General features: G+C 40.5%; 1 protein-coding gene across 5 annotated transcripts in view; it reads left to right on the forward strand.

Moving 5' to 3' along the window:
• Positions 1-25,458, forward strand: part of SGCZ (sarcoglycan zeta) — a 4,310,842-nt gene that overhangs the window by 3,781,347 nt on the left and 504,037 nt on the right. For all 5 annotated transcript variants that reach the window (XM_069200738.1, XM_069200719.1, XM_069200747.1 and 2 more), the window contains one exon: positions 24,875-24,947. In XM_069200738.1, the coding sequence (XP_069056839.1) occupies positions 24,875-24,947 (73 nt within the window). The remainder of the gene's footprint in view (positions 1-24,874; positions 24,948-25,458) is intronic.

Genomic DNA, 25,458 nt, shown 5'->3' on the forward strand with positions numbered 1-25,458 from the left:
GTGTAACTCTTAATACAGCAGTCGGATTACCGCCAACATGGTGGTCTTTTGGTGACCCCCACCGCAGCAGTCTTGCCAAAAGACAGCCAAACTCGTAATGACCCCCTTATTCTCTGGGTACAATATTTGTCACTCATCAGGTTCAAGGATCTGCTGGTGCGGGATTTTCTATACCTCAGTCTCCCAGTATTCTCATTAAACAAACCCCACTTACTGGTCATATGGATCTTTGAATTCGACAAAGAGTAATAAGGAGATAAAATCAACATAAAATCAATTATTACATTTTTCAGTTCAGTCAATAAAGAGAGAAAGTGAGAGTTAAAGGGTTTTATTCTCACATGTTTTAGTTTTTCATCTTCTATTAGAGTCCTATTATTCTCCAAATCTCATCATTAAAAATTAATATAATCCATCAATCAATATTTGATGAGATAAAACAATGTTTAAATCAGTATTACAGTCACTATAATAATAATGCAACAAGTTTGTGCCATAAAGGTAATTTCCTCATCTAAATGAAAGATTTGTGAAAAAAGGCGTCAGCTCTGATACCCATAAAGGGTTCTGAGCAGCTAAATCAAAGCATAAGCATGAAGCTTTTGCACAATAATCAGAAAAATATTTTCAGCTCAAAATCATCAGACCATTTTGGGAAAATCTAAGGAAGCATGATTCTCATTAAGAAACATCAGAAACTCAGAGAGTGAGTTTTTGGTCAGAAAGTCAGGAAAAGAATCTGCAAATCTCCTGCTACTCTAGGAACACTCACTAATATGAACACACAATTTCTATGTTATTACATTTTGTTTTCCTCCTGACCAATAGGATTTCAGTACACTCCTAGGAAAAGGTTCACTCCCCATCTTCTCAGCAGAGCATAATAGACTTTCAGACATTAGTTCTTGTATGTTACAGCGTGACTTTCTTGTGGTCCAAAAACATCTTTCCATAAATCATTTTTCCTGTAGTTTTCATCTCCTCACGGTGAGAACTTTTTTATCAGTTGTCTAACACAAAAAAAGTGTATTTTTTCACTAGCTAATAATAGCTTCCAAAATAGCAACATCTGCAGTAAAGAGAAGAAAAACATCTTGCACAAACAACTATTCATACATGAAAGACAGGCAAACACATTATTTTTCAGTTAATATGGCACCATCAGGCTAAGCTTAAATCAATATTTCTTCTCTGTTTTACAGGCCCAGGACATTTAAATATGGTTTCCTACCACAAAATATACATTTAGCCTATATTTATTTTTAATGTAAGCTTTGCACATTATTTTATAGAGAATGTTGTCAGCTAGCAAAATTGCTGTAGCAGAACGTTACATGCAAATCTCACAAGCTCATCAAAATGTTACGCAGTTCATCCCTGAACAGGTCAAACAGATGTCATTTGTGCTAGATTTCCCACTGTGTCACATGGAATTCAGGTACCAAATGATTTTAAGCCCTGAGATATATCTTTAGTTTTACATGGTGGCCTAGTGCCTTTGACAGTTGCCTTAGGAAATTAGCATCACAGCAAGCCCCTATGGATGGGAATGTCTGCAAAGCATTGGACTCCCATCATTTGTGCTTTTGTCTTGGTGCCAAAGACTGGAGCTGCTGATTGCAATTGTATCCCTAGCTGGTGGGCATCAGCATTAAATGTGCAATAATAAAAGTAAACTTATACTGGCTGGTGAGGTAACGGAGTACACAGTTCCTTTCTGGGTTTCAACAAGTTTATTGAAGAATTGGTCCAGAGTAAAGAAGCTTCCTCCTGTCAGCAAGACGTTCAAAGTCAACTGCCACCCAGAACCTAGCTAGATCCCCTCCATTCCATGTTCTAAGTTCTTAGAACTGTCTTGCTCACAAGAATGGGTGTTTCTAATAACAACAAGCGAATACATACATAGTGCTTAACAAGGATTATCTAATATAACAATCAGTATGCAATACTACAGCTGGTTTTTGTATTTATCTATGTTATGAGAAAGTGTCCTCTTTGAGTGGTCAGCTGTTTAATCACACGTGTATTTTCTCAGACACCTAGAGAATGGTAAAATTGGCTAATTCGAAGTTGCAATATTTAATTTCTCAGTAAGGCCATAGTATATGATGCAATAAATATACCAATGGCATGTAAAAGGTAAAAGTTACCTGTGGACTGCAGCACATGTTGTGCCACCCACTAGTTTGACAAAGGAAGCATATCTTCAGGCCTTTGTGTGTAGCCTGACCTTTGCAGCGTTTGCACCTACCGGCAAACCAATCAGAATCACCCCTTTGCAAGAAATAATCCTACTTTTAAATAGGAAATAAACGACCCCTAAGTAAGCCTTGTATCCCACATGATAGCTAGCATAGTATTTATAAATGGCTGTAGGGATTTGCTCCTTACCCTATTGCCCCTCCCGACCTGTGCTGCGACAGCGCCCTGTTGTGGCTGATGTTATTTCATGTCTGCTGCTCTCTTGCTTCTTGGCCTGGTCAGCTGCTAGGCTTTTTCTGGTCTCCAGTTTTTTCTACTTCTTTTTGGGTAATTTTATTCGAGCATTGCTAACCTTCCTGTTAAAATCTGGTCTTGCTTCTAAAGATAAATGGCTATTTCTTTGGACCACGAAGACACTCCAAGCATCATGGAGAAGACCCGCTCTGGACAGGTTGCAGCACCAACAAAATTCAGAAATAGATCTGGCCCTGGAAATAGGCTAAGCTCAAGATCTTCTTACAATCGTTGACAAACTGACCACTGAAAACACATTGCACAGTCTCTGGCTGTTTTACACCAAGGCTCTCTGGATGCATCTCTGGCTGACTTGACAGATGTAAGTTTGATAATAACCCTAGGAAGTTAAGGGGTTTTCTAGATACCTGTCAAGTCCATTTCACCTTTAAGCCTCACAATTATATTTCTGATAGATCTAAGGTGAGGTTCATAGCCATCAACTCCTTCAGAAATGCCTTGGCCTGGGCTATGTCTTTGGTTTTGGTGGCCTGTCCTCTCCTGGATAGTTTCACATGCTTTATAGCTGAATTCAAATGGATGTTTGGTCACTACGTTCTCTACCCATGAAGAGATTCAGGTACAAAAAATTCAAAGGTCTGGCAAGAGAAATCAACTGAACTGACTTAATCCTCTTTACCCTCTTCCAGAAGGGGTTAAAGGATGAGCTAAATGATCACTTGCAAGAGTTGCTCTACCACCTACACTGTGAGATCTCATCTAACTGACCGTTCAGATCAACAGCTGTCTTCAGGAAAGACATCTCGAATGTAGAAATACATACCATGTCTACAACCATAATTATACAATCTTCTAATGCTATATCTAAATCTTCTGAGACAGAGGTCAGGCCTGTTCAGGGGGGTTTCACCAATGGTCCTCTAACAGAAGAAGAAAGGTAAAGAAGGCAGACGCATTGATCATACTCTGGAGAAGTTAGGAAATTATGAACTTGCCCATAGTGCAAAGAATAGAGGTGAGTAATAACCAAGAACATCTACATTTATGTCTTAAATTTTCCTTCAAGAAGATGTTTCAATTTCATATTAACATCTTCTACTATCTGTCTTTTCCTTTAAAGTGACTTCAATGGATGCTCAAAAGGTTCAAGTCATTGTGGACTTGCCTGTTCCTTCTTCAGTGAAAGAGATACAGAGCTGCCCAGGTCTTGCAAACTTTTTTCCGAAAACTCACCAAGAACTGTCTAAACTTGTCTCACTAATTACAGATCTGTTAAGAAAGGACAAGACCTTTCTTTATGATGACATTCTTGCCTTTCAAAAACTGAAGTTTGACTTCATTCAAGCTCCCATCTCACAACAGACTGACGCCCCTAGGCCTTGCGTTAATTCAATCAGGTCATGGCGTAGAAGACCATGCCATTGCATTCTTCTCAAACAAGTTCTCTCCAGCAGAGAAGAAGTATTCTGTTCTGGATAAAGATCTTCTAGCTATTAATGCAGCCTTGATAGAGTGGAGACATGTTTTATTAGGAGCTGAATAACGAGTGAGTTGTCATACTTATCACAGATATCTTCAAATACTTCAACAAACTAATTGGCAGAATAGTAAGCAAACTCCCTGGGCATTTGTTTACCAATTTGACTAATTCATTACCTAATTCCTAGCTCTGAAAACTTAGTCACCACAGATTGTCATTCAACACATTACCCAGAATCTGACAAGTTCACGACAATGGAGAAAGACATAGGCCCAGATTTAAGAGGGCCTAGCACCATTCTAATAACACATTAGCATCATTTGTTATACTAATCCTGCAAAGCTCCTGACTAGCATCCAAAATTCGGGTGCTAGTACCCTGACTACTGCCATGGTGCACCGTATTTTAAATACAGCGCACACATGGTGGAGTTAGGGGGACACTAAAGGGCACAAAAAAAGTGGCGCTGAACCTTTCTTAACGTTCCTCAGGTTTTCATTTCCACTACAACTTCCACATTTCTTGAGTCACTGTTAAGACACCAAATTGTTCAAATTGCGCAAACTAAGATACATAATTCCTCATTTTGAGATAGGAAATGCTAATGGATTGATTTTTGTCGAAAAGGGCACTTTTTGGAACAAGAGCTGTACTTCTGCTAAATTTGGTGTGATTCCGTCAAGCGGATCGGGCTGTAGCCATGTCTAAAATCTCTATGGGAATTAACATGGGAAATGCACTTTATTTACCCCCCTTTTTCGTTGCCCCCACTTGACAGATCACCCTGAAACTTTCCATGCACAATTAGACCCTAAAGGACACTTTTTGTGGAATCTTTCATGAAGATTCGTCAAACGGTGCCAAATATAGCACATCAAAAAACACTCTTTCTATGGAAACTAGTCCTAACTATACCTACCTACTGGTAACCACCAGTAGGTTATATATATAAAAGGCTGCTTTATTCATAACAATTAAGATTAATATACAGAAATAAAATGAATAGTAATCAGTGGCAATAACAATATGTACAGTCAAACACAACAGCTTAACACTTAGAAACCTTAAAAATCAATCCATCATTTGGTATATACTTAGCTGTGTGTGCAAAGTTTATTAATCAAAAGTGTCCTAACGTGCCAGTTGATTCATAATTAACTAAACAGAGAACAAAATTCACTTAAACGGAACATAGGGAATTGTGAAATGTCTGATTGAAGGACTCTTAGAGCATTCAGATTGTGCCAAAATCCCAAAGTACGACACAATGGGTGAATCCACTTCCCCTTCACTGTGCTATGTGCAGAACAAAAGAATAGCGCATGTTTGTTTTTTTCTACTTCATGGTTATTGCACGAGGAACAGAATCTGTTATTAACATGGCATGTGTTCCGCTTTGAAGTAAAATGTTGTCATTGCTTAGTGAGTGTTCTCCTCCCTATATTCCTCCATGTACACTTAGGGCCTCATTATGACTTTGGTGGTCTCAGGACCGCCATGTTGGCAGTGGTGGTCATATTGCCAACAGGCTGGTGGAGAAGACCATGAAATTATGACTTTGGTGGTATTACCTACAGAAAATAGCCAAAGCACTGGTGCCACCGCCACTGCGGTCACATCGCCACGGAAGGCACCTGCAGGCTGGCAGAGACCATGTTTCCACTAGACAGATTATGAGGCTGGGGACTGTCAAGATTTCCACAATGGTCACACCACCATGGAAACCCAGCTGGATAAAAAATACTAACGGATTGACTTTAGTTCATGATAGGTTCTTTATTCCAACAAATCATTCACAGAAAAATATATTGCAATTATGTCATAATAAACTATTCTCTGAACACTGAGGCCAACGAGTTACTGAAAATCTAATGCAGATTAACTTCTGGTGGCCTTCTCTTCACCAAGATGTTGTAAGGTTCACCCGGTCCTGTGAAGTTTCAGCCCAAAATTAATCTGAAACAAAAAGAAAAGCAGGATTTTTATTATCCTTTGAAATTCCTTTCAAACCTTGAGAAATAATATCTATTGACTTCATAGTTTAGTTATCTCTGTCTGAAAACTGTAACATTGTCATGGTTACTATGGTTTCATTTACTAAGATGAATTACTTTACCAGTCTTCCTAACCCTCCAATTGAATTAGAAATGGCTAAAATGTTTGTATTATTACACAATTAGACTCCATGGATTACCCTTCAAAATAATTTCTGTTTGTGGTTGCCAATATGTCTCAACATTCTTGACATCCCTCTGTCATAAACCAGACATTCAAAGAGAATTACCTTCTGTCCTTAATGAAAGGGCCAAACCAGGAGACTGAATAATATTCTCCTTAGATCTTACTATTCTGCCACCAAAGACAACTGGAAATCCCTTTACCTGCAGCAGAGTTTGCATACAACCATTCTAATCAATTCAACTGCATACTCTCCATTTTGCCTTAATCTCTAACCTTCCCTGAGCCCTTGTAAACTCAGGAGTCAGTACCTGCAGTTCAAATATCATTTGAGAAAATAAAAAAAGGTGTGAGAGAAACTGTTCCAGAATTTACAAATTGTTAAATCCTGATGAATGTCATAGGCAAATCGGGATAGGCGACCAGCCCCTATCTATAAGATAGGAGGCAGTGTTTGGTTGTCTTCTATCTACCTACCTTGCAATACTTATTTGTTTGTTTCCTCCTAAATACTATGGACCACTTGAAATTTGATTGATTATTAATCCTGCCACTGAACAACTTAAACTACCCCTTCCGGGAGGGGTCGTCCTTCCTTTTAGGTTTCTCATCTTAAACCTTATCTCAGTCATAGAGGGCATTACAACAAAAAAAAGTCGAGGTCCCATGCTTGGTGAAGGACAGCTTGAGTATGAAGTTTAATAGATGTGTGAATCCTGGTACTTTAAGGTCAAAATTCAATTTCTTATTTATTGGAAAGGTTATAACCCCTGTGACCATTCCTGAGAGCCAACGAACCAAGTTCACACTCTCCGTTCAGTCACCTAATATTTTTCGAAGAGCCCGCATAAACCAGCAGCTCCTAAGAGGAGGTGGAATATAAGGATTTGCTCATTACCTTATCACTGCTCACAGACTGTGCTTGTCAGTATCCTGTTGTGGCTCCCATCCGGTGCTTTTCTCTGTCTCTGGCATCCTATCCCAGCACTATCTTGTTGTACTTGTAATAAGGCAGACTGGATACCTGTCACATTTGTGATTAAGTAAACCATTCACTAAACTCAAAATCAGGCTCTATATCTAAAGGTAGAATTCTTTACTGGGTTAAAGAGTGAAAAGTATCTGCCTAATACAAGAATTTCACTGACCACAAAGTATGACTTTCTTCTTTCAAGACCGACAGCTTCAGCAAGTCCTCCTCCAGCATCTATTTGGCACTGAGAGGACTTTGGCAGATGCAGCCTGCAGCATTGCCCTGTTGGAAAAGTTTGATTTACATTTCTAAGACTAAGACCAAAGGCAAAGTGTTTTTCTAGTATGAACCTGCTTTGTGTATCTGAATTGACCTGTATTGTGCCTAGATTCCAGCCAGCTGTGAACAGTAACTACCTGTTGCCACTTTATATTCTTGGAGCTTTTTGCTTGGAATCTTGAAAATTCTGCAGCTCCCCTTATTGGATTGTTCCCATTTTGGTGTCATTTTACTCAATACATTATTTTAAATTTTTCTAAATTGGTTGGGGGATTTTTATTTTGTTGATGTTTTACTTTAAATGTTTTGTTCTTGCTAACTACTTTACACTTTTTCATAAGCTAAGCCTGCCTACTCTGTGCATTAGTTATGCAGATTTTAAGACCATGTTTAAATGATTAAAATTGTGTTTTCACTTAAGATGTTTGTAGCCTTATTCCATGTTGTAGACCCCCATATCACATTTAATAGCCCACTTTTTTAGAAGTGTTAAATAGAGTTTTGTAAAATAATATATTTTTCACTTAAGTGATATGGTGTCCCGATTGACAATCCATTTCCTTATAATTTTTGCTGCATTCTTCTAGTGTTCTTGGCCAACTCTAAGCAGGTGTTTTAAGCCTAATCATAAGTGTATCGGGTTGCACCAGCTCACACTTATGATCATCATTGTAGTTCTATAAGAGGTACTTTGATATTACGAGACAATTTTTTGCTTTAAACATTTTCAATTATCACATTGGCATACTGTCTACTCCACGTCTGTGCTGCTGCTATACTCACTTTCCCCTGTGTCTGTTTTCAGTAATAAAGGTCAATATTCCTTAAAGCTGAAGTTTATGGATGTAGTGAAAAATGTGGTAAGTGCTGGACCCGAAGTGCCATGTGCACAGTCTTAATAGTGTGGTTGAGTGTAGAGAATGTAAAACACGTTAGATTACCATCTGCATAGGAGTAGACAAGGGTAGCCTTGTTGGAAAAAGTGTGCTAATTTGTTGTGTGCGGTATGTGAAAAAATATTTGATCCTCCTGAATACATTCTGTCAGCACTAATCACCTATAGAGAAGGTTAGAGTGACCAATGATGATGTAAGCAACTGTGAAACCCAACATAAGTAACTACTTGTTCCCTTATCCACCAACCTAATACTTTACTCCTGAAAGCTGGTAAGACAGTTCTTACCCCCTTATTGGATGTAAAGTCTACCTGGATGGGATGAAACCCATACCTTTCTCAACATAGGGTGGAAACTTAGAGGCCACAGTTTTTCACATCATGTATTCTAGCAGTAGGTTACAAGTTGGACAGAAAGGAAAGGTCTGAATGTAATGTTGTTAGCAGCAGAACCACATGCACATTTTGATTATCCTCAAACTTATTCTGTTCTAGGGTAGATGCTCAACAGAGTACTAATGTGGACAGCAGTGATGTTCAACAGTTAGGTAGGTTTCAAGTCACCTGAAAGATCCACAGGCTTGAGGGTCAAAACTGTCTCAATAAATTCTGTAGGGTGTGCTCACAGAAAACTGAAGTATGTGACTCTTGAACAAGAAACAAAATAGTCTGAGATTACGAAAAAGGTGTAAGGATTTTCACACATAGAATGAGTAGGAGTGATATCTGGTTGAATATGGGTAGGTTTTGAGACAGAGGAGGTGAGGCTAAAAAGAGTTTGGGTCTTTTTTTAATCTTTTCAGTTAGTTCTGACCCAGTGATTTTTTAATAATACTTCAAGAGTACGAGGTTAGAATAGTGAATATTACCTGGCACCTCTTGTGTTCTCTGAATTAATTCTCCACTGAATAGTTAGCCTGCTCCATTTCTTTCAAAATGACCGACCACTATGGGAATACCACAAGGGGATTAGTATTGTACACAAAAGTTAGTGTAGTGGCAACCTCTAATAGGAAGGTTTTACAGAGATGATCAAGGGAGGTAAAGGACTTAGTGCTGACAGATACCTTAATTTAAGAGACAGAATTTAGTGAGGTAATGAAGTGTAGTATTTAGCCGTTTGAAACAACAGTTTTTGAACTTCAGGAGAGATTGTGCTTATAACAGTTTTACAGGTTTTCCATGAGAATGCTTAAATTCACAGAAAATAGTGTCTGGCTACAACACAAGTTTGATTCGCACATGGGTGGTTCTGTCGAAGGTGGTATGGTGGACAGAAAAGTGATGGGCTGAGATGCAGCCATAAGTAATTTTCAGAGACTGACAATTTCAAGCTTTATACCTATCACTTTTTTGTATTACTCTGACTACAACACGGTAAAGATGGTGTTGTCAGTAATGATGAGAAACGTTTAAAAAATAGCATCCAAGGTGTGATCTTTCAAGTGGATGGGTTCTAAGGTGAGATGGAAGAGGTCCACAAGCAATGGACCTGTAACAAAAGATCAGCATATGTGTCTTATGCTTAATGTAGCGACAAAATAAAATTTCAAGTACAATAAGATTTGGGTACTTCATGACCAGGGTTCTTGTGGCCCCATCTACCGATGTTGGTAGTCATAAAGACTAAAGGTAATCACAACTTCAAGTGACTTCAAATGGGTTGCATGAAATACTGGGCAGGAATTGATTATATATAAAAGAATGCCCCCTGCGTAATCTATGAGATTTATCTTGGTGAAGGGTGTCATAGCTAAAGGTAACTAAAATGTTCCCAAAGTTATCTGGATTAAATGTGAAATAGAATTATATTAGCAAACTAAATCCAGAGATTTTGTGGTGGTAGGTTTTTCACTTCTTGGTCACATTTTATAGCAGACTTAACATTGAAATGAGCGCCCTAGACCATATGTTTTAACAGAAATTCTCAACAAAATGTTATTTGATTGGAAAAAAGAGGAAGTTGTAGTATGGAATTATTGATGTCAAAGTTGTCTTATATACCCAGGGTGCTTTAGTTTATTAGGTATGCATGATGTAAGAAAATTAATAAAACAGGAAAGGGAAGAGCTGAGACTACCTCTAGTTGTAAGGTGCTGGCAATCCTGGTTTACATTCTGAGACAAATGCAAAGTAGAGACTGACAATAAGGGGAAGGGCCATTAATGGTTCTCAATTTCCAGAGGAATATGCTATGTGAAAATCAATTAATTCTTCATGTACAAGGGAGACATGTGGTGGTAGAATGGTGAAACTTACATACCAATGTTTACTTTATGTACTTTGTCAACATGGAAGAGACCTTGATTGTTGGGCTTCACACTTTGGGAATATTGTACAAAGTACAAAGTGGCTTAGCACTGCTAATTTGCACACATTGGGATTTTTTAGGTCAAAGTAGAAGTTTATTAAAGCACTTTTGACAACTGGCACCTTTGTTCACAACAGATACAATAACCATAATTGGTGTATATCAAAAGAAAATATATGACAATAGTACTGGTATGGATGCGGCACCTCCTCTAGGATAAGTAGTGAAAGTAGTGGGTATAGTGGATTACAACATAAACAGCCTATGTGGTGCTGGTCAGGTATGCAGGCCCTACTACCCCACAGATCAGTGGTCCAATAGAGAACCACTGCAACTTGTTTTACAAAAAATGTCCTCCGCACACATATGATAGAGTCCAGTTCGAGTCAATAATCCCTTCAAAGTAAGGATGCATAAAAAGCAGGTGATAGTCAAGTCTTTTTTCAAGCACTTTTTACACGCGCCATGTCAGACTGCAACTCTATAGACACCAGCATACAGATTTATCATGGTCAGTGCAGGGAACAAATTTCCATTAGGGACCTCACTATACTAATGCTTGCTCTGGGACTCCATGTTCTTTTTCTGGATACGCGTTTTGAGACTGAGAGTGCCTTTTAGATTGCTTTCTGATTTATCTTATGGTTCTTTCTGGAAGACATTTGCCTTTTTGAGACTGCTTTCCCCGGATTTCGCTTTGGTTAGGGACATTACGATCAAGCTTACTGCTAGCTTCCTGATTTTAGTCATCTTGGTAAAAAATATGTACTTTTTCTTACTCAGGACTGATCCAGGTTATTTGGACATCATTATTATCCATGAAAAAGTCACAGAGGTGACGAAACATGGCGGCTGTAGAAGATTAACATTACATGCCAATAAAGTGACTTGAATGTCACCTGCTTTTCTATGCATCCTTACTTTGAAGAGATTATTGACTGGGACTGGAGTCTATTATGCGTGGAGGGTATTTTTTGTAAAACGGTTTACATCAAAGTTTGTCTTCTAACTGAAACCCTGATTCTTTAAAAAAATTATAATGTAGGCAACAATATTTATGCATAGGAGTTATATTAATTTACATATTTTTGAGTTCCCAAATGTATATTCTCAATCTACATATAGCATGACAAGGATTGTCTAGTTTTTGAAAATTCTGCAGAGTTCAACGTGGTGCCACTGAGAATCTACTCTTATTTTTTTCAATTATTTTTCTCTGCTTGGAGAGCATTTTTCACTGCACTGGGATCGTATGCCTTATACCCCCTTAAACCTACGATTATGTTATGATTTTTCCCATAGTCATTTTCCAATAATTTTGCAAAAAATTGTCAGATGTACTAAGATTTTTACCAGTCTGGAGCCATCTGATTTGGTAAATCAGGGGAGTTACAACAAGTAGAAAACATTTTCAAATGTACTAAATACATTTTACAATTTGGAAACATTTTCTGAATTACCTATTGTATTTAGAAATTGTTACCAGCTTGGTATTTGAAAAGGGAGTGTTTTAGGCACTCTGCCCAAATACCGGTTTGCTGTTCTGTATATCAATGCTTTGCAAACAAAATGGGGTGTCAGATTCAAGGGAAGTAGACAGTTGTCCAGAAGAGCATTGCAAACTTTCAAAGACCTTTTTAAAAACTGATTTTTTTTTTTTAAATAAGCCCTGTACCTTTTAAGGAAATCAGGCTCCTTAACAAGAAAAACGTTTGTAATTTTGAAATGGAAAGGAAGGCATGATGGTCTGTTGATACTTGCAGCCACCCACTACCTTTGGAGCCAATCGGAGGGAGTCGCAATTTGCGACCAGCTTAAGGAATGTTCAATAGGCTGGTCACTCTGCAACGTCCTCTGATTTGTTATTTTAGGCATAAAATAGTCAATTTCTTGAATTCCTGTGCCTGTAAATGTTACATTCTAAGCACGCCTAAGTGAACTTGGCGTGGATTCATTTTGCCTGGTGTTTTCCAAAAACCCAAATGCTAATAATATGGAATTAGAATTGACTGTTGATGCAATATTCTGGGGCATATTTATCAAGTAGTTGTGATGCTTTTGCACCATGCAAAGGGGTGCAAGGGAAATGCAACTACTAAGTTAGAATTATGAAGCCATGCAAGGCCACCTTGTGTGGCTCGATAAATCTAGAGTATTTCAACACAGTGCAAATTACTGTGTTCCATTACTCTGCCCTAGGGAGACGTCCCATGAGTTGCGCGTGGGTGTTCCCATACATCCTCCCATGGATTTTAGAACCTTGCTAGATTTACCATTACTGGTAGACCTGGGAATGCATCAAAATGCTACACCTTGGCAGGAGAGATGTAACAAAGAGAAATATCTTTATTCCTCCTCATTTCTCCTTCTTTTTATGTGTGCTACATTCTGCAGCACACATAGGAAGAGGACAATTACTCTGAAGATTGTTCCTTCCTGCACAAAGAAATCCTGTCCATAACACAGGCACCTTTGCACTATGCTGCAATTGTGCCTGCATTGGTTTAAGCAGCCAAAAGGGCACCAGAGCGTGGCTTTTCTGTTGGTTTAGGGTTAAATATCCTTTCTGTTCTTCCTTTGCATGTTATTGTATGCATCAGAGGGTAGTTGTCCTGTGAAATGGATAGGTATTCTTTAGGCATAGTCTTTTAGAACTGTTCAACTTGGAGCACTGGAACATGTTGAGGCCACCTTCAAATCTTAGGCTATGTGTGGCGAGACTCAATTTCTGATGTATTTGCTGTGATTGTGTTTAGCTGTTTTTTCCATATCATTATGGACTATTAGAATAGTACTTTGTACATTTCTAGTGGCTGTAATTTTACATTTAATAATATTATCTCCAGCACGTACAGCTATAGAAATATTTCCTACAAGGTCAATTCAGCGTTAAATTTGCATATATAATAATTATTTTGAAAAAAGTACTTTCAGAAAGTTACCCTTCCATTCCCTTACGCCTCTGAAGACCCATTTTCATGAATTAGCAGCTGAATGCCACCCTTGATGAGGTATGAATTCACTCCCAGAACACGTACAAAATACCTTAGATTTGGTATGTGTTGTTTTTCCTTTGACAGGATGGTCTCCCAGACTTAGGCAGCTAATACCTAGGCCTGACCTTCCCTTTGTTCTGCCAGTTATTTATGAATGTATATATGTCACTATTCTGCCATGTCATGAGGCAAGTCAGTGCCTGCCATGATGGTGGGCAGCCGTGGACATTATCACAGACACCTCCAATCATGCAGGAAACTCCAACACACAAAGGCAGAATTCAAATATATATTTTGCTGTCATTGCATTGAGAAACACAAATGGATCTGCTTTTGGGATAGGAAGATGAACACAGTGTGTGCAGAAGTATATTCAAGGTATATAGAATATGCAATTGTTAAAAACTTATCAGCCTGAGGGTGGGCTTCTCCCAAACATTTTGCCTTTACTCTCCTCTATTAGATGAAATTAAGTTTTGTTGGCCTTAGAACTCTGTACTGTTAAACAGTGCTAAAGTGCTCACTACCTAAAACATGGTAACATTGGCTTACATTTCATTGGCCTATTTAATTCACTTAGAGTAGTATACCATATACCCAAGGGCTGTAAATAAAATGTTACTAGTAGACCTGCAGTACCTATTGTGCCACTCACTTAGGTAGCCCCTTAAAATTACATAGCCCATAAGGCAGGGTGCATTGTAAATTAAAAGGTTAGGTATGCACTTTTAAGTTTCACATGTCCTTGTGGTGAAAATTTGCTTTCCACGTTGTGAGGCCTTTGTCTTGAACAAGATAACATTGGGTTGCCTTACTCCATTTAATAAGTGCTAACGTTTTAATGGGAATGGATGAACATTTCATGCTTGGTGTTTGAGAAATTGTAATTTAAAATCCTCTTTATGGTAAAGTTGTATTTTCAGCTATACTTTTAAAAATGCCACTTTTATTAAGCCCATCATTTGTATTTTTTGCTTTTGTCACCCTAAGAGCACTGGTTTGCCCAGATGTGGGTCCCAGGCTCACTATGCCATTGGATTCAAGGTATCCTGGCTGATGAAGGGCGATATCCTGAAACTGGTCCCAGGATGCTTGTTTCCAGTCCAGGGAGGACCTGGCCTGGCAGTTCGGCCTGGACTGTTCCAATGGGAAACAGGGTCAAGACTGATTTGCATATGACTTGGTCCAAACTGGGGTGGCATTGTGAGCAAAGGAATTGATGGATTAAACCCTGATCTGTGACTGGGGGTGAATGTTTGATTGGTTCTGCATTCCGTCCATCTTTTGTGTTTGTTTACTTATAGAAAGTTGGCATTTTCCTGCCCAAATCATTTTGTGCCTGCAGCCTGCCCCTGGGTCACATGACTGGGAATTGTTGGCAGTTGGACTTTCCTCCCAGACAGCCACTCAATAGTGGGATTAGGAGTGTTTGGATGAGCCATCAACTGGCAGGATGGAACAGCAACTGAATAGGCTGTGCTCTGCCTTCACACAAATGACTTGTCACCCATTCATTATTCATGCAGCCAGCTTGGAGGCAGGGGAGTCAAGGGAGTCAGGAAACGTCAAGCACTTCAAAGGGAACTCTAAAAACTTCAGAAAAGGAATCAGGTATAAAAATAGGACCCTCAGACCAACTTTTCAGTTCAATTTCTGGACCTGCAGAAGGAGTGTCAGAAAACTGTGTGCTCCTGTGCCTGCTGGGTACCCCACAAGACTGCCTTGCTGCACATGGAAGGACTGCCTTGCTGCCTGGAGCCTGCCGTGAACTCTCACATGCCTATCCTGCTGTCTGAGTCATGTTTCACCACTTGAAACCAAGATTATCAGAGTGACTTCAAGGACTAGTTTGCTGGCAATCTCACCAGAGCCTCAAGGATTAAAAAAGATTGCCATCATGTTAAACCCACACTTGGACCGAGCCTGAGTGAGACTTAAAACCCCAACTGGTGCCACTCTAGTCCTGAACCCTTGATTCTGGTGTTAAAGATGCCCAGATAGCCAAAATCCTAAATGAGGGACCAACCTGCTTGTCTAGCCACCTAAAGTGCATCGTTAGTCTGCCTAACTGCTTGGCAGCACCCACTACGTTCTTCTACACAGCAGGAAATCCTATTCAAAGATTTTTGACTTCTAAACAAGAGACAAAGGGGGTCATTCTGACCCTGGCGGTAAAATCCGCCAGGGCCAACGACCGCGGGAGCACCGCCAACAGGCTGGCGGTGCTCCCATGGGCATTCTGACCGCTCCAGGAATTCACTTCCAGGGGTCCTGGAACTGGAATGGCACCCTCTGGCAAGCCACAGTACACAGTAAGAAGACTCAGGTCTGGTTAGTGAAGCCTTTGCTGTCCCTGAGGCTTCAAAACAGGAGGCAAGCTCTACTCCAAGCCCTTGGAGTCACTTCTCAAGAAGGAATGCAGCAAAGTCCAGTCTCCGTCCCCTTTCACAGGCAGAAGCAGCAACTGCAGGATAGCCCAACACAGCACAGTCACAGGCCAGGGCAGCACTTCTCCTCTGCTCTTCTTCAGGCAGAGATTCCTCTTGAATCCTTGAAGTAATCTAAAGTCTGGGGTTTTGGGTCCAATACTTAGACCCCTTTCTGCCTTTGAAGTTGGTAAACTTCAAAGTAAAGTCTCAAGTGTTTGTAAGATCCTTTCTTGTCCAGGCCAGGCCTCGGCCACAAACCAGGAGGTTAGAGGCTGCATTGTGTGAGGGCAGGCACAACCCATTCAGGTGTGAGTAACCACTCCTCCACTCTCCTCCAGCACAGATGGCTCATCAGGATATTTGGGATACATCCCAGCCCTCTCTGTGTCACTGTCTAGAGAGAGGTGCAAATTGACAAACTGTCTAACTGACCCAGACAGGGAATCCACAAACAGGCAGAATCACAGAATGGTTTAAGCAAGAAAACACCTACTTTCTAAAAGTGGCATTTTCAAACACACAATCTAAAAAACAACCTCACTAGAAGATGCATTTTTAAATTGCAAGCTCCGAGACCCTAAATTCCACATTTCTATCTGCTCCCAAAGGGAATCTGTGTTTTAATAACATTTAAAGGCAGCCCTGATGTTAACCTATGAGAGAGATAGGCCTTGCAACAGTGAAAACTGAATTTAGCAGTATTCCACTTTGAGGAGATGTAAACCACATAGGTACATGTCCCACCTTTAACATACACTCACACTGTCCATGGGGCTACCTAGGGCCTACCTTAGGAGTGCCTTACATGTATAAAAAGGGAAGGTTTAAGCCTAGCAAGTGTGTACACTTGCCAAGTCGAAGTGGCCGTGCAAGACTGCACACACAGACACTGCAGTGGCAGGTCTGAGACATGATTACAGGGCTACTTATGTGGGTGGCACAATCAGTGCTCCAGGGCTACTAGTAGCAATTGATTTAGTGCACTTTACTAGGGACTTATTAATGAATCAAGTATGCTAACCATGGAGAAACCAATCAACAATACGATTCACACAGAGAGCATATGCACTTTAGCGCTGGTTAGCAGTGATAAAGTGCCCAGAGTCCTAAAGCCAACAAAAACAGGTCATACAAAATAGGAGGAAGGAAGCAAAAAGACTGGGGATGACCCCACCAAAAGGGCCAGTCCAACACACCTGTTTTAAAAAAGAAAACTCCCTGGAAATAGTGTGCTGCATGCCTCAAGTGTACATCTACCAAGCTTAAAGTGGAGTTGTCCTTTTGTGGAATAAAAACAAGCAAGAGCAGTGCAGCAAATTACAGTGCTGAGAAACAAATTGAGCTACGAGTGCATCTCAGCTATTATTGAGTTTGCCACATTAGCTAAAGATTTGTAAGCTTTGAATATATGCCCCTAGTTCTAGGAATGCAAGTGAACAAAACTCAGATTAAGGGGGTCATTCTGACGCTGGCGGTAAAATCCGCCAGGGCCAACGACCGCGGGAGCACCGCCAACAGGCTGGCGGTGCTCCCATGGGCATTCTGACCCCGGCGGTACAGCCGTGGTCAGAAACGGAAAACCGGCGGTGTACCGCCGGTTTCCCGCTGCCCTGGGGAATCCTCCATGGCGGCGCAGCTTGCTGCGCTGCCATGGGGATTCCGACCCCCATACCGCCATCCTGTTCCTGCCGGTTTTGGCCGCCAGGAACAGAATGGCAGTATGGGGTGTCTTGGGGCCCCTGGGGGCCCCTGCAGTGCCCATGCCAATGGCATGGGCACTGCAGGGGCCCCCGTAACAGGGCCCCACAAAGATTTTCAGTGTCTGCCATGCAGACACTGAAAATCGCGACGGGTGCAACTGCACCCCTTCCACTCCACCGGCTCCATTCGGAGCCGGCATCCTCATGGAAGGGTGTTTCCCGCTGGGCTGGCAGGCGGCCTTCTGTCGGTCGCCCGCCAGCCCAGCGGGAAACCCAGAATACCCGCGGAGGTCTTTTGACCGCGCAGCGGTATTCTGGCAGTTCCAGCCAGGCCGGCGGCTTCCGCCACCGGCCGGGGTCAGAATGACCCCCTAAGAGTATTTTCGATAACCTTCAACAGGTTTACATTGAATATGTGAAATGGGCCTTCTGTAAGAAGTGTATTTTTACTACATCCCTTCTGCATAGTAGTAAACTGGTTTCTCATATGTCTAGTCGCTAACGTGACTCACTCAGCACAAAAATGGTAGTCATTCTAGGGGAAATGACCAAAAAACAAAAAGGGATATTTAAGAAAAGTGTTGCTGCACATTCTTGCACCATTTACCGCCACCATGTGTGCATACGCACCTTGGCGCAGGGTAGGGGTAATAATGTCATTTTTCATGATGCTATTGATGTACTCTGTAGGAGTAGTGCCAAAATATTGGTGTTACTCCTGCAGAGTACATAGGGGCCCATTACAAATAATGGAAGCCCCCTTTTAACGCCTGCTCTGAGCAGTCGTTGAAAGTACCATAGAAAATGATGCAAGGAAATCTGATAGATTTCCTTGTGCCATTTTTTCATCCTTCCCCCCCTTACAGGGGAATGCCCCCATTGCATACATTAAGCCTGGCGCGGGCATAATGTAGTGCAAAGTGTTACAAAGTGGTGCAATGCATTTCCACTTTGTAAATGTGGCGCGAGGATTTCATAGTGTAAAAAAAAATATGCTAATGTGGCGCAAGGTGGTGCTCGGGTTTTAGAAATATGCCCCAAAGATATAAACTTGCATTTAAAAAAATGCATCCACCGGGAGTTATAGAACATACGTGCTTAAATTTACTATCGCTTTACACCATGATAAAATCATGTAACGGGAAGTAAAGCACTTGTATTTATATCTGTAAAATGAGCCTTTGTTCACTGCAAAATGCATTTTTGCTCTGCTTTGCACCACCTTAGTCAAGAGATGTTAGTGTGGTGAGACGTTCAAACATCCACAGATTTTGATGCAAAGCCAAAAACGAATGTCTCTTTGAAGCACACTCTAACAATAAGAATGTTTTGTTTTCCGAAAAAGCCCACATAGTGCATGTCTGCTAGTGTTCACAGCAAATATTCAGGCCTAGTTTTAATACATTTTCATGGAGCACAGTAACAAAATTTTAACTCATGCTTTGTATCAGCCGCAAAAAAATCACAGACTTCTAGCTATTGAGAATGGCCTGCTGCTGCTGCCATCCCCTACATTGCTGCTGTAAAAGGCTGCCTTGTGTGATGGATAGCCTCCCACATGACAGTGCGCACTGTCTGGCATATTAATTTTACTTTAAAGATACACTTGCAGTACGAATTCAATAACTAAAGGCACACCATTGGATAAGGGAGCTTTTTCTCCTGTCAGCCATTGAGGATTCGGGAATCCAGCTGATTACTATAACCAATAAAGGTCAGATTGAATTAATTAAGAATGAGGATTCAAAAGCAACTTTCACAAACACGCTTAGAGTGAAAAATATGTTTGAGTGTGAACTCCTTTTGGGCTTTGGTAATAAGCTGTAATTAGTAAGATTTCTGCCTTTCTTCAGTTAAAACAGGCACCACATATATCGAAAGTTAAGAGGTGCAAACTAGCAAATAGATTTTCTATGAATGAGAAATATGGAAAATTAAGGGGGTGATTCTGACTGTGGCGGGCGGCCGAGGCCGCCCGCCACAGTCCCGCCGACAAATGACCGCACCGCGGTCAAAAGACCGCGGCGGCCATTCTTACATTTCCGCTGGGCCGGCGGGCGCTCTCCAAAAGAGCGCCCGCCGGCCCAGCGGAAATGCCCCTGCAACGAGGATGCCGGCTCCGAATGGAGCCGGCGGAGTTGCAGGGGTGCGACGGGTGCAGTGGCACCCGTCGCGTATTTCAGTGTCTGCTTTGCAGACACTGAAATACTTTGCGGGGCCCTCTTATGGGGGCCCCTGCAGTGCCCATGCCATTGGCATGGGCACTGCAGGGGCCCCCAGGGGCCCCACGGCACCCCCTACCGCCATGGAACAGGATGGCGGTAGGGGGTGTCAGAGTCCCCATGGCGGCGGAGCGCGCTCCGCCACCATGGAGGATTCTCCCGAGCAGCGGAAAGTCGGAGGGGGAGACCGCCGACTTTCCGTTTCTGACTGCGGCTGAACCGCCGCGGTCAGAATGCTCGAGGGAGCACCGCCAGCCTGTTGGCGGTGCTCCCGTGGTCGGTGACCATGGCGGTCACCGGCCGCCAGGGTTAGAATGACCCCCTAAGTTCCATGGCACTTCAACGAGGATAGGGCACATTTGGTTCAGCACATATCTGTCGATCTCAGTAACTAAGAAAGAAAAGATGTCTGCCATGACATACATTAAGAGAATGTGTCCTTCGTTTGCGCAGAGGAGGATGGTTACTTCATATTTTGTGATCATTAATTTGAAAACATGTCACAAATTAGCCATCAAACAAAATCTAGCATAAAGATATGCTCTTGAATGGACAATTGCATTCTGTTCCATTAGGCCACTCAGTGTCTGGTTTATAGATGACACACCTGCTGAGAATATTTCTTGGAAATCATGTTGTTTTAGAGTGTAAGTTAACAGTAGGCTATTGGATAGAGGATTTTACATTAATATCACAGCTCACAAGTCAGCACTTACTTCAATATTCTGCAAGTTGAGCAGAGTCAATCTGTGATGTAGGTATAATAAATAATGGTACAAAACAATGTGCTAAAATTGACAACTTACAATATATGTGCAAACTTCTGTACAAAAGTACTGTAGGAAATTCCTCTTTTCTGCATGGTCATCCCAGAAGTTTTAATTTCCCTTGACCCTATTTTGAATCTCTTTCGACCCCTGCTATTCTGGGGCCAGATTTGTGAAAAGACTAGATTGACCTTGTGTCATGCAAGGTGATGCAAGGGCAACACAATCCTTAACTGAGATTTATCTTGTTTGGCTCTGCATGGCATAGTAATTCTTGAGCAACGCAATGCTGCAAAAGAGAGAACTGTTCCCATAGAAGGGTTGTGGTGTTGATCCATTTCCATATGTATGGACCTGGAAGGGTGCACATTCAGTAGGAGACTGGCTGGGAAGATTTTGAGCGAGGAGCTCTAGTAAGGTCTACAGTAAGGGGAAAGAGAAAGTGCTGAAAAGAAGGAAGAACTTTTGTTGGATGTCCAATCACTGGCTAGTGCACAAAATGGCACTTTATTACCACCTCCTCAGAGCACTTCTTGTCTTGGAAGACCGCCTGAAATACAAATGTAGGTTCTGTCAGACACTAAAACTGCTCTCCAAGGGTCATCTGGTTTGCTACCTGCTCACTGGTACATAAACTTTAAAGGCAGAAGAGCTCCATTATTGAGTAGGTCTATACGCTCATTTGTAAATGGGCTGTGGTGCACTTTGAAGGAGAGGCTGAGGAACTGTACCTTCATCAAGAAATATTGGAGCGTAGTCATTGTTTTGAAATCAGGAAGACCATCACATTATGATACGGTTATGTGAGGAATGGTGCCACCTTGAACAAAAGGATTTGCCTTCGTTTGAGATTTCCACCTGCAAGAAATAGTCTTTATCAAAAAGGCATGATCTAGCTTGCAATGTTGCATTGAGTGAGGTTGTCCAGAACAAATAAGATACTTAGTTACCAAGATAACTCTTGGGACAGGGATGAAACATCAAAGTTACCCAGGTGGTAAAGCAGGCTCTGTGGCCTTGAAACTCAGTTCTATCCTGCTCAAAAAGCTTGGTGCCAAAATGAGGGCTTTAACTTCATCTCCAAATCAGTGCACCCAACTTTGAGGCAATCTCATCAAAGTAAAGACATGTGCATACATAGTCTCTCTTAAACTAACAACAGATTAGTGACCTTTGTTAAATGACTAACACAAGCAATATTTTGCTGTATATGTTTTTACATTTTCTAGTTACAGCATAAACTTCATCTTCTTCTTTTCAAACATTCTTATTTGATGACACAGCCTAACTCTGTATATACATTCTGTTGAACAAAGGAGCCCTTATTGATTGTACATAATGACAGCCTGAGCTGTCCGAAAACCTCATGTCATTAGTTCTTCGAAAAGGTGCAATTAGAAGCAAAGTGCAAGAGTGGACTTTTTGGTTATGTCCCCTTTTGCCATTTGCTTTCATGTTTTTTACATAGTTTACCATTGCTTAGTTGGACTATTGTAAGAAATTGGGTTACTGGTTGAGGGGGTTGAAGCCCCACTCAGGCACCAACCACAGTCCTTGTCAGAGTGAAACACAAAAAGCCATTAAATTAACTTGTCCTTAACCCACTGATAGCTTGGCACAAAACTGTTTGGCTTAATTCAGAGGCAATCTGTAACGTATTTATGCAGCACACAAACAATGAAAGAAAAAAAAACAACACAATAAAAATCCCAAACCAATTTAAAAAGCTAAAGTAAATTTTAATAAATAAAATAATAACAGAAAGACAAAAATCCACTCAGTAGAAAAGGAGATGTTCAATTTCCAGTTTTTAAATAAATATAGCACCTCAAAGCACAAAGTGTCACTCAAGGTCATCTGGTGGTGCTGGCCTGGAAAAAGTCACAAGTTCAGGTCGACCACAATAGAGTGCAAGTTGGCTACAAGGACCAGGTTAGTCTCAGTAAATGTTACTTTCTCAAAGTCTGGTGTGAAGATTTCCATTTCTGGTGGAGGAGGAGAAGAGGAGAATGGACAGTGTTGGGATGGTTGTGTGTGTACAGTGAAGAGCCAGAGGGCTTCACCTATGGTCATTGTGGGGCTTCCTGTTGGTGGTCACTGCAGTCTGTCATTGCTCTAGCACAAAGTGCAGATCTCTTGCTGTCTGTCTATGCTGGGGGTCACTGCAGCGTGAAGAGCAGGTCTTCACCAGAGCTTTCTATTGGTCATTGCGGACAGCAGAGTCTCGAAGAAAAAGGGGCCAGTTCATGGTTGTGAAGTGCCCAAACTTTAGGATCTTGTTTTTTCTTCTTGAGACTAGCTCAGACTGATGCCAGCCAATGATGCAGCACGTGGGGCCTCTTGGTTATCAGGCACTTGCTCCAGCAGACACCAGCAAGGCTCAGACATGTCCAGTTTCAGCATTTGAGTTCCCTTTTGTGGTTCTGGGGACATTTGTGAGAATAGAGCCAATGTGCTCTCTGAATATTTACTTTGCTGACACAACCGTTTAATTACCGGTTTAAGGATTTTTGTTTAGGAGTTGAGTGTCTTAGCCTGTCATAAAGACACAATGATATTCACTACACATCTTTGCAAGTTAATGTTTACTTTGTTTGCATGATAAAATAATAACATGTTATTAGGTATATAGATTTCTTAGTTCACAAGTAAAGTTGTGAGCTCACCTAGTATTCTTAAACATGTAATTAAAATGTTGGACCGTTGTAAAAAGTATAAGTAAGCATGTCATCTTGTGACTCAAATTCATAAGAATCTATGAAGGCTACCTAATTCTGCTAATACATTTTGTCAACCCAGCCTCTCTTACAGGTTCCATATGCTAGTTGCCCAAGATGTTGATTTTGTTTCATTGTGAGATCTTCATTGGGATATGTGGATGTTCAGTTATTACCAAACACTTCCTCTATAAAAAGCCAGCTGTATTGATTTTCCAATGCTTGTTATTAGATTCAATTTATAACGTATTTTAATGTGTACTTCCAGCCTATGTACACCAATGGAAGCTAAACGAAGAGGCTCAATTTGTTTCATAGCCCTGGTATTGCTGCTCTTTGGTTGGATGTCTCAGTTTTTGAATGTGGAACCTGCTGCTGGCCAAGAGAAACATTAATTATGTCCATAGGAAACACAGACAAGCATGGTTCTAAAAACAGTTGTGTTTTTAGTGAAAGATAACAAGGTGGCAATGAGTCAGTCTGTAATGAACCATCGATTAAAACAAAACTACTCATGACCTGGCTGGAAATAGGTGTCAAAGTGATATCGGTGGGACTTCAATTAACCTGCAAAGTCCCTTTCCCCATGTCTGAGAATGGATACACATGTGGATAATAATTTTTACAAGAACAAGCCCAAGTGGCTACTAGCATGTGGCAATCATTTATGTTACTGGATTTTTAAAATGGATGACTGAACATAATTGCAATTCATACATTGTTAAATATGTTCACAACTGCCAATTTTATAAAATATTTGTGAAAAAATATGGTTGCCTTTCTGTGGGGTCTTGATGAAAATGTTTGTGGGAGGCATGCAAATTTGAATACATTGGCTTGGGTTAATCTTTGAGTAACGACTTTTTTGTATTTGAAATATAAATGTACATGATGTACATAGTGTTGCCACAAAATGATGTACATAGTGTTGCCATAAAACAAGAATATGAGATTATGATTAAGAAAAATGTTTTGCTCGTTTTTTTCTAGTATTTGTTCTGCCTAAGTAATACATAGTCACGTTTGTTAGTATTTTTGTCTTTCAAAAAGATAGGCTGGCTTTTTTATTAGGAATACTCTGAATTACAGAATTTCCCGTTCTAGTGTTCATTTTGTGTTACTTGTAAAATACCCTCATATGTGAAATATAATATTTTGTCTAATGAATAATACCGTTATTAGTTGAATATTTATGTTTGAAAAAAAAAGTTGATCCCACTGTATTGTATCTTTATCAGTAAACATGCTCATTCATTGTATGCAAGATATAAGCCATTTTGAGAAATAATATATATATATATATATATATATATATATATATATATAATATTGGCTAGAGTGTCTTCATGACTTCATTATAAACCATATTGAGAAATAAAGTATGTACATTCAAGAGTGTGCATTATAACATGCAATAGTTGTACCTTCATATACTTAATTTTGCTTAACATAAAACAATATTTATTTTAGGAACCGAGGGTGTAGTCTTTGGACATTCCGTGGAAACACCACATATAAGAGCAGAACCTTCACAAGACCTCAAGTAAGTGCTTGCCACTCTGAATTAAACATCACTGTGCAGAAGAACTTCATGATGATGTATATATATATATATATATATATATATATATATATATATGTGTTGTTTTGCCTTTGTCTGTCCTTCCAAATCCTGCAGAGCAAATCTATCGAAATGTACTTCCTTTCCTAAGGGGTAGATTCGTTGATAGGTTTTGCTTTTACCTTTATCTCACAAGTATAGATTTATAACTAGCAATTAGGATGCTTTGAGTGTACAGTAATATATATTGCACACTCCATTTTGCACAGGAACAGAAATGTTTGGATTTGTCTGCAAACATATTCATGTAGTTCATCTTCTGAAACCAGGAGTGCCTAAGACTCTTCAGTCTTTATTGCCACCCCTGACGAATACGTTTAGTATTTCAAACCGCATAAATAACTCGTTAAAAAGAGACCTATACGCTCATGCTACAAAACATTGTACAAGTACAGAATGCACTAATTTACACAATCCTCAAACATCCAAACAC

Source organism: Pleurodeles waltl, chromosome 1_2 (genome assembly GCF_031143425.1).
Source record: "Pleurodeles waltl isolate 20211129_DDA chromosome 1_2, aPleWal1.hap1.20221129, whole genome shotgun sequence".
Classification (NCBI taxonomy): domain Eukaryota; kingdom Metazoa; phylum Chordata; class Amphibia; order Caudata; family Salamandridae; genus Pleurodeles; species Pleurodeles waltl.